This window comes from Leptonychotes weddellii, unplaced genomic scaffold (genome assembly GCF_054177405.1).
Source record: "Leptonychotes weddellii isolate Sample4059 unplaced genomic scaffold, ASM5417740v2 HiC_scaffold_1288, whole genome shotgun sequence".
Taxonomy (NCBI): Eukaryota; Metazoa; Chordata; class Mammalia; order Carnivora; family Phocidae; genus Leptonychotes; species Leptonychotes weddellii.
The window spans coordinates 2,683-12,926 of record NW_027707978.1 but is presented as its reverse complement, the minus strand read 5'-3'; the positions used below and the strand labels follow the sequence as shown (position 1 = coordinate 12,926).

General features: G+C 35.1%; 1 protein-coding gene across 1 annotated transcript; it reads left to right on the top strand.

The window, feature by feature from the left end:
- Nucleotides 1-376: 376 nt before the first annotated feature.
- Nucleotides 377-9,059, top strand: LOC145718254 (lon protease homolog 2, peroxisomal-like). Its single transcript, XM_081809718.1, has 3 exons — nucleotides 377-563; nucleotides 2,631-2,757; nucleotides 6,214-9,059. The coding sequence occupies exons 1-3, from the start codon at nucleotides 392-394 to the stop codon at nucleotides 6,353-6,355; spliced, it is 441 nt and encodes a 146-aa protein (XP_081665844.1). The 5' UTR covers nucleotides 377-391; the 3' UTR covers nucleotides 6,356-9,059.
- The last annotated feature ends 1,185 nt before the right edge of the window (nucleotides 9,060-10,244 follow it).

Sequence of the window (10,244 nt, the reverse complement as noted above, 5' to 3'; positions counted from 1 at the left end):
TCTTAACCTAAGAATTTCAAAATAGTCTACACGTTTACTTGATGTTCCCAAAGCAGTTAAGAGAGGATGTGTTAGCAAGAGGGAAACTGGTTCTGTAGGATTGGTAACTTGCTTATGACCACACAGTCAATCATTAGTAGATAAATTTAAGAACAGAGCTTGAAGGGATAATTTTTGCTTCTCTCTACTTTTATATATTTTCAAAAATTTTGACATTGAACACTTTTAAGTATTTAGAATGTGGGTAACGTAAAGAATGGTGCTCAGGTTTTGGTGTTATCCCTGTGTTCCTCAAGCTAACTATATTGACCAGAAATACCAACGTTGCTAGTACATCATGTGCGTTTCATGTGTGTTTTAGCTTTCTGTTGTAATGACTGAATTTGTTTAAATGTTTATTGTTCCCTCACAGGTGTTGGATCCTGAACAAAACCATAACTTCACAGATCATTATCTAAATGTGGCCTTTGACCTTTCCCAAGTTCTTTTTATAGCTACTGCCAATACCACTGCAACTATTCCACCTGCCTTGTTGGACAGAATGGAGATCATTCAGGTCCCAGGTACCTGATTCATAAATAAAATCATTATTTGATAATTTTTTCCTTTCTGAGCAAAACCCTTTAAGTTGTGCTGTGGAGATTTGAGTAAAAAGTTGATTTGCCAGTGTATGACCTTCAAAGTTCTAAGTATCGTATAAATCAGCTTTTATGTAAATTCAAAGTCTGGAACAACAAAACTTTGTTTTAACCATGACATATAAGATTATGTGTATGTTCTCTAAGACATCGAGAATAAAATTTGCATAACAATTTCAGACTTAACTTTGCATTAAAAAATTCTTGACATTAAAAAAATGTTTTCCAATGTCTTAGAAAATAAGACATTCTTCTTGAGACAATTTCTAAACTTATACAAAAAAATCATTTTTTTTTCAAAATGAGTGTCTAAAAACCAAAAATAGATCTTTACATGGTCAATTTAGCTTCTTGTCTATAAGATTTTGAAGTTTTTACTATGTCTGAGAAAGTGTTATCATTTATTCTCATTAAGTGAATGAGGGTCCTAAAGAGTTGCTGAACTTTATTACATCTGGCCTCACTTTTACATAAAAGTGCAGGGGAGGGTGCTTTTAAATTCCTCTTCTTTTTAGTTTCTGTCAAGTAGTTCCCTAATTTTTTTCTTTTTACCATGTCTTCTCCTTCACTGTAGTGTGTAAGATAAAGTCCTTTAGTTACTAACACTAAAAAACCCCAGTGTTTCCACTTTCTTTTAATTGCTTAGAATTATTTTTCCCTAGAGGGGTGAAACATAAGTGGGTATTTGTTAAAATGAAAATAGACAAGAATCAAAATATATTTTGATTCTAAATATAATCTAATATGTATTTCATACTAATTTGAAATAAATTTTTACTATCAAGTGAATGATAATTGCATTTCTTAGTTTTCTGTGAGCCCTGCAGGTTCCGATACTTAGTTTTAAAATATGGAGTAAAAAATTGCTTTGTGCATATTTATAAGACTAAAATAGGGGTGCCTGGCTGGCTCAGTCAGTTAAGCATCTGCCTTCGGCTCAGGTCATGATCCCAGGGTCCTGGGATTGAGCCCCATGTCGGTCTCTCTGCCCAGTGGGGAGCTTCCTTCTCCCTTTCCCTTTGTGACTCCCCTTGCTTGTGCTCTCTCTCTGTCAAATAAATAAATAAAATCTTTAAAAAAAAAGACTAAAATAAATAAGTAATGAGACCCAATTGCCTGGAAACTCCCAGTTAAGGCAGGAATCCATAAGATACACTGACGTGAAGTAAAATAATCTCTACAGCTGCTGTACCGGTAGACATATGCCATTCTCTTCCTGCAGGTTTGATTATCCCATCTTCTGTTTGGGCATTTCTTATTTCCTTTTTCTACTCAAAAGCTGCCTTATCCGTTCATCTTTTTTTTTTTTTTTTTTTTTCTTGTTAAATGAGAAGGGGGCAATTAATTTAGGGAGAATTTTTTTCTTACAGGATTTGAAGACAAAGTAAATCTATATTACTGAGGCTTTCAAATAAATAAGAACATAGTCTTTTAACTATATAAATTAAATCTATAATTCCAATATGTATAGGGAAAAAACTTCTATGGGGGTGTCTTAGTTTCTGTTTTGTTGCTTAAATTTATAGCCAGGGTTCTGAAAATAGCTCCTTTGCAGCTCTTGCCTTGGAACCCACCAGTGACTTACTTGAATCCTTTGTTGTTGTTGTAAGTTGTTTTACTTATGTAAGAAATTATGCTAAAGACAAGAGCTGCATTATTTGCCTGTTAAATAGTAAAAATTCACATTTGAGTTAAGGAGATAATTATCTTAGAGATTTGAGAGTTTTCCTCTTCCTTGAGAGATACATTATTTAATCAAGAGACTTTCAAACTTGTGCTTAGTAAGTGCTTTTTTTATTTGTGGACAAAGTTGGAAATTTTAACAATTACTAATTGGAGATTAAATTTCTTCTGGTTATAATCTTCGTTGAAGTAACACTTAAATTCATTCTAAATCCAAGATCCATTAAATCTGCATTTGATTCGTTTAAAAAAGCATGGCACTGTGGAAGCTGTGTGAATAATTGCAAAATAAGATCACTTTTTTCCTAGGGTATACACAAGAGGAGAAGATCGAGATTGCCCACAGGCACTTGATCCCAAAGCAACTGGAACAGCATGGACTGACTCCTCAGCAGATTCAGATCCCACAGGTTACTACTCTTGACATCATCACCAGGTTAGTCAGCCATCCTGAGGCCTCAGTAATATTTGAGTCTGAAAAGGAAACAGTTTTACTGGCAACTCACAGCATCCATTTCTTTCTCTCCACCAGATTCCTAGCAAGCATTCCCATAACTTGATTTACACAGGGCTCCATATTAGGCAGAAATTCATAGGGAAAGTACTTAGAGTATCTTCATAGCTGAGGACTTTAGTTGAGCCAGAATTTCAGCTTTTTCACAAGAGTGGTGTTAAGGGATTCACTTGATAAATTAAGAATCAAAAACAAGGAAAATATTGAGACACCTTATATGCCCCAGGATCTTAAAAGTTAAATTCTCTTAAGAATTGCATTGTTACTTTGAAACACCTGTTTTAAGTTATTCAGATTTTCTTTTCTTCTCCTTGAGAGATTTTAAAAATCCTTATAATTTTCATTTTTGGAATTAACACCAGAACGATAGAGAGGGTGCTTTCCCAAGTTAGCTACCAAGTGCTTAAGCCTTTGGCAAGCAGTACGTAAATTATCTGAGTAGAGTATTGCTTTGTCTGATTTATAGATTGCATATTTGAATGGAAAATATACCCTGTTGAGAATTTATACCTGCAACAGCCTCTTACTTTTCCTGGCTCAGCGTTACAGATCCATTGCATCATCTGGCAAATTGTGTCAGGCTGCCAAACACTCCTTGCGCAGTCCTCCTCACAGTAACTGCTGTTTTTCTGGAGAAGCAAAGTATCTCTCCATTTTGAACTTTGACTTAGAGTTTGGCCAGTCAGACTGCTTTTTGATCTAAGCCAGCCTTCTTATAGAAGTCTATTTGGAAGTCTATTTAAATTTATTCACAAAACCGTAAGACTAGATCTGACCTGGGAGTTCCTTTGCTTAACTTGTGATTCATTGTGTGGATAATGCCAGGAGAAATAAATTAGGTGATTTATATGCCGAAGTCTTCCAACAATAATATTATTCCAGATAACACCCCTGATACCTTTGGGTAACTTTCAACAAGTCACTTAACCTTTTTGATAGCTTCCCCATCTGTAAAATATGAGTGAGAGAACAAAAATATCTGGATCGAAATAATAATGACTTCAAAAAGTAATCATTATTTGTATTTCCCAGTTGTTGCTTGGAGAACTCTTTCTTTTTTATATATGTATTAGCTCAAAACATCAAATATTAAAAGCTGTGGACATTAAGAAATGTCTGAACAGTTTTAATATTTTTAAAAACAGCACAGGTATTTGCTACTCCAAGCAGTTTTGGCTATTTGATTAGTTACCGAGATTAGGGTACAGTTTTTCATCTTTTGATGTGTTTTTCATCTTTTTGTGTGCCATAGTCGTGGACCCATAATGTTCAGGAGGAGGGGTGGGGGTCTTAGATCTCATCTAGTCCCACCTCCCTCCCTGTGTACCTAGCCTACTTGAGTTCTTCCAGTGCTAGATGGCTCACTGCTGTCTACTCCTCTGTAAGTAAATAAATTGTCACAAAATAATCTTTATGTTCACCTCCCTATAATTTTCTAGTTGTGCACCTGGAATCTAAGGGTGTACAGCCCTTCTGGCATTAAAAAAAAAAAAAGTCAGGTCCACTTCCCATAAATGTTCTCTTTCTCAAGCTAAATATTCCTTTTCTCTTTACCATTCCTCTTGATCCACTCTCAAGGCTTCACCTTTCTGATTAGTCATCTTCTGAATGCTGCCTGTGAAATCAGTGTCCCCTTTAAAATGAAACACAGAGTGGAGCTCAGTATTTCACATGTAGCCTGAGTAGTTCATGGTATAAGACCACCGGCTTTCCTATTTTGATTATATTATTTTATGACTGTGTCTCAAGACTCTTAGCTCTTTTAGGTTATTCTCTTGCCTGTTGCACCTACAGTTACTGAACATCTTTAGTTGTTTTTCATATGAATTTCTGCTAAATTTGGTCTGTCTCATTCTGTACTTTTAGGGTAGGGTTGAATTTTATAAAACCCAAATGTAGAAGTTTGCAATTACGTATATTTTTTTGTTGGTCTCAGCTACTGTGGCAGCAAATGAATTTTTTTCCATCTTGATTATCATTAGTTTTAGGTCCTCTAGAAATTGACATATATAGCATCTTCATGCTCATGTCACAGATAGGAAACATCAGCCACTTCTTATGAATACTGGTGATTCTTCCCTTTTTGGTTTAAAAATACTAAATAGGGGTGGTTGTGTCTCGTTTCTTTCAGTCAGCTGTTAATGTTATACTGTCTGCATTAGCTCCTGACCCATTATTCTGACAACCTTAAAAAAAAGAAAAAAGAACAGTATTTCATTTGTGTTGTTATGGATGTCATTATTTCTGAAAGTTTATTCTGAACTTCCTGGTATTATTTCTTCATGTTCATGTCATTCTCCTGTAAGCTTCCTCAATCCCTGTTCTTTCATCTTTTGTCCAGACCTTTAATCTGAGCTCATCAGTTGAGTTGTCTAGAAAGTTACATTGGGTTTTTGTTTTTGTTTTTAGATGTTGGTTTGTTTATTTTTAACATGCCCCCCTGTTTTCTTCCTTACTGAAATTATATGCAGTTGTGTAATAACGGACTTTATGCTTACCTCCTCCTATCCCTTTGATTGAAATGAGTTTTACTTTAGAGTGTTTTTGCCAAGAGTTTTTATTTGTCCTTTCTCAGAAGTTTTGAGATCTGATTCCCTAAAGTCTAGAATATGTGTCTGAGTGCCTAATCAAATCCAGTTTTTCAGATAAATCTATATTCTCTATCTGATGCTACCTATTCAAATCCATTCAAAGCTGGGTGGCCAAAAATGGCTGTGTTATATAATGGTTTATGAAGTGGCATATAGAATTTGAGTCTAACATAAGTTTTTTTAAGACAGCTCTGCTTAACCACATTTAGAATCTTCTTCACAAATTCACTATGCTTATATCAGCATATTTTCCTTCTTTAGAAGTCTCTAGGAAAATACACTGAATAGAGGTGACTAGCACAGTTCCTAGTAAAAACTAGATTTCTTTCTAAGATTAATTTTTGCTTTAGTTGGGACAATTTTATTTTTCTGATTCTTTCAGCAATATTTCAAGTATAATAAATTCATGTAGAAATTTCTTAAATTGACTAATTTTGCTTAAGAAAGCTCTTACACATACCATCAAGGAGTAAATGATATCTTATGTGCTGCCAAATTTACTTTGGCAGTATAAATTGAAGAACCAAGGATTTGTTTTTAAGTATAGGATAATAGTTAAAGATAAAAATCCCTATGAAGGGGAAAGTTATAGCTGAAAATACATCTGAATATTTAAGAAATAACAGTACTTTAATGAGGAATTTTTAAATGTGAGGAAGTTAGTACTTAAGAAAATGTAATGAACTTTTAAATGTATACTGTTTCTTTAGTATAAATGTTAATCATATTATTTCTGTTTTTACAGGTGGTGGTTAGCCAAAAATAAAATATTTTCCTTTGATGACAGGTATACCAGGGAGGCAGGGGTTCGATCTCTGGACAGGAAGTTTGGGGCCATTTGCCGAGCTGTTGCTGTGAAGGTGGCAGAAGGACAACATAAAGAAGCCAAGTTGGACCGTTCTGATGTGGCTGAGGGAGAAGGTCTGTGATGTTGATCTGGGGCTCTTGGGCTTGGTGGTAGGAGTCAATAGCAAAAAAAGTTGAATGTGGAGGGATGGTGTTGGGTAGCCCTTGGAGCAGTGGTACCTACTACTCCACCAGTAGATACATCCAATGAATAAGTAATAACTCAACATTGATGTATTTTATCAAGGGGATTCTCTTTTACAAATAGTACAGAGTTTCAGCTGGAATAATACTCAATATCAGTGCTTTAAGGATATCATAAATTTCTCCAGATTTATGATGGTGTGCTTTATGTATGGGTTCTGGTGTTCTCTTTTTTTCTTTCTGATCCAGACTGTTGTAAAGTCTTTCAGTATTTATAGCATAGAAAGTTATTACACCAGTTAAAAATCCAAGTTGTCCAAATACTGCAAGGGTAGATCTTTATACTCTGGAAGAGCTTTATATGTCATAATTTGTTTTCCTCACACGTTTTCTTCGATAGGTATACAATTAAAATGTAATTAAAATTTTTTTTTCTTAAAAAAATAATGTGGAGATGGTGATAGGGAAAGAAAGGGAAGGTTTCTATTCCTAAAATTAATCAAATGTGAACATTTCCATTGGTACCCAGTTAGAATGTTTTAACTTCTTGCTGCAGACGCATACGGGGTCTCCGTTCATCATATCATGCTGCTACACAACTTGCCAAAACTTGCTTTAACAAACATGACTTGAGTAGTAGGGAATTGAAATTTTCTATAGTGAAGAGGTTTATTAGATGTTCTGCCACTTCCATAGCTCTTTCTAGAACAGTTTGATGAGTGCTGTTGAAGAACTGTAATTTGTGATACACTTAGTGGAATAGATGTAAACATCTTCCCTGTTTTTCCTTCTGTTGCTAAGCACAGTGCATTTTACACTTTATCATCAAAAGAATGGACTTTCATATAATCCTCCTATTGCCAGTATGATGCTTCACCCCTGCTCCCACTGTGCCAAGAACCTCCCTGGTTCATTTTCTCCAGGGAGAAATAAGCTTCCCATCTTCTGTTGAACTGGAGAGGGGTGGTGTCCTTGCTATATGGAGTGGGCGTAGGGATCTTAAGCTCTAATTGTTTCTCCCACAGACTTTAACATTTTTCTGTTAGTACCATTCTTCATTGATATTTTCAGGGGTACCTCAAATTCCTGAGCCTTTATAGCATTTTATGGATAACATTAAGGTTTCTCCTTTCTCTAGCCTAAATGTTTGTTCCTTCCTGTCGACCCACTTTCTGTTTTCCAAAATATTGTCAGCATCTCTGATTAGCTGTTGTCTTCTTTCTTACTCTTTTTGTTGTTAAGGGTTTGTACTTTTTTAATTTCTTAATTGTCATTTTAGTAGGATTTGGAGAGGAAGTTTAAAGATAAACACATGTTCAGGCCATCATTTTCAAAAATCTGAATTTTTAAAAAGTGCCTTAGGTGAATGATAGCCTATCAAGAATGGAATTACTGGCGTAGCTGACAGTGACAGTGGAGAACTGAGGTATTTTTCCCCTTCTTCTCTTTCTAAATATAAGGCCTAGATCCTCCTGAATTTCCCCCTTTTTATTCTAGAACACTCCCTTTGTGCTGTGGGCTGAAGCACCTGAGCCTATGTCTTTTTGTTCTAGGCAGACAGTGAAATGAGTTTATCTAGTTATTTTGGAAATTGTGTTTAGGATTGAGATGGTATGTTTGGGGATTTATACAAATATATTCAGAGGGATTTGTTGCCAAAGGAAACTTCCCATAGTTATGCAGCGCTTAATGTTTATACATATATCCATTAGCATATTTCCAATAATGTCTGTGATCATATTAGCTATTTAAAGATAACCCTGAAATATTCAAGAACTCGTTCAAACAACTTGTGAGCTATGTGGGAACATGCAGTTTTTCATGGCAACATGTATTTATTTATTTGTTTCTAAGTTTTTATTTATTTAAGTAATTATCTACACCCAATGTGGGGCTCGAACTCAGGACCCCAAGATCAAGAGTCACATGTTCTTCTGACTGAGCCAGGCACCCCTGGTTATTTTTTCTTAATCCATGATTCACAGAACAAATCTCACATGATAACATACCTAAGCAGATTTAAGTAGTTAAGATATTACCTAGGTCATCCAGATAAATAAATAATTAGGATAAATCCTTGTCTCTTAATGATAGTTTTGGTTATGGTTCTCATTAGAGGCCTATGGACTCTAAGCTACTTCTAATATTGTAAGATGCCCTTGAGTTTACTGTAAATGACTCCTCCAGATTTTAGTAAGATAATTATAAGGTATCTTGAAATTAGTGTTTATCAACTCAACCAATCCAAAAGGAAAATTCCTACAAAAGGGTCGGTAACAGGTTTTTATGCTGTAAAGTTCAAATGGCTTAATAATTGAAAGTTTCTCATTAAGAAATGAATTCTTTAAAATTAGAGTATAAAATAGGACAGTTGTTTTAGAAATTTCAAGGAATGTAGTGAGGGAGTTATTTTTAATGTTAAAAATATTGCTGGACTTAGAGTTACTGCCAGGAAGAAAAGTAATTTCAGGCCACAAGCTTCAAAACAGGCAGAAACCTCCAGTGTATCAAACACACTTTCTGGAGTAGGCCCAGAAACACTGGTCTGGGAACAGTTGTCTTTGTATTTGTGGGGTCTGAACTGGCAGTTAAACAGAACAAATAATAACGGAGTTTTAAAAGCCTGGTGGGATTTATAGTTGATCCACGTTAGAGGAGGAATATTTTACCTTTTTCGGTTGCTTACCCATAAAGTATGGGAAATAATTCATAAAAGCAGTGATGCCCATGTTTTCTGTATGTTTACTAGTGTATTCTGAATTGCTCTTTTCCTTTCTGGGATATTAGTTGGATTGGGAGATGAAAAAAATATATGTGGCTAAAGTTTTATTCTCCTTTTTGCCTGCCTTTTGCTACGTACACAAATGTCTGATTTATTCAACTTTGCATCCTTGGATGTTTCTCTGTAAAAAGTTGGGCAAATGTCCATTTGTTCAAGTACTTCTGTATCATATGTGTCCACTTAGCATCTGGTAAGAGTTTCTCATCAAAAATTATCCTCAGGAAAGGATTTGTGTTGTAATCAATTCTTTTTTTTTTTTTTTTTTAAAGATTTTATTTATTTATTTGACAGAGACAGAGATAGCGAGAGCAGGAACACAAGCAGCGGGAGTGGGAGAGGGAGAGCAGGCTTCCCACCGAGGAGGGAACCCGATGTGGGACTCGATCCCAGGACCCTGGGATCATGACCTGAGCCGAAGGCAGACGCTTAACGACTGAGCCACCCAGGCGCCCTGTGTTGTAATCAATTCTTAACAGTTTTTCAGAATATGGAGCAGGCTCTATTTTTGAAAAATACAGTATTTATTAGAGAAGCTACATTAAACTTAACCTCAAGCTATTAGTTTCTTATTTTATAGAAAGGATTGAAAAGTTAGAAAAAAAAAAGAACTAACACAGATTTAATGGTTATTCATGAGGTATGTAAGATGCCATTATAAATTAGCTTTTAAAAATCACTTAAAGCAATACTGTGTTTATGTTATGAAGATCACAGATACTTATAGGAAAAATGAATTAAACTAGCTAACGTGTGAGAAGTGAATAGGTACTCTGGGCTTGGGATGAAATTTCCAGTGATGGCATCATACACAGTTTCAAGAATGACACCCTAGACAGTCTGGATAGCTAGTTTAGTGTAAGTCCTCCAGCTTGTTCTTCAAGATTGCCTTGGCTATTGTAGGTCCTTCAAATATCCATGTAAATTTTAGAATCGGCTTGTCAGTTTCCACCAATAAATAAGTAAATAAATAAAATCTCCTGATAGTTTGACTCTGCATTGAATCTGTACATCAGTTTAGGGCGAATTGACAATTTGATATTATCATA

Excerpts from the sequence above, each read along its gene's own strand:
- LOC145718254 (XM_081809718.1), top strand. The coding sequence starts at position 392 with ATGTTTATTGTTCCCTCACAGGTGTTGGATCCTGAACAAAACCATAAC. Across the intron at positions 564-2,630 it reads GGAGATCATTCAGGTCCCAG|GGTATACACAAGAGGAGAAG; the intron begins GTACCTGATTCA and ends CTTTTTTCCTAG. Across the intron at positions 2,758-6,213 it reads ACTCTTGACATCATCACCAG|GTATACCAGGGAGGCAGGGG; the intron begins GTTAGTCAGCCA and ends CTTTGATGACAG.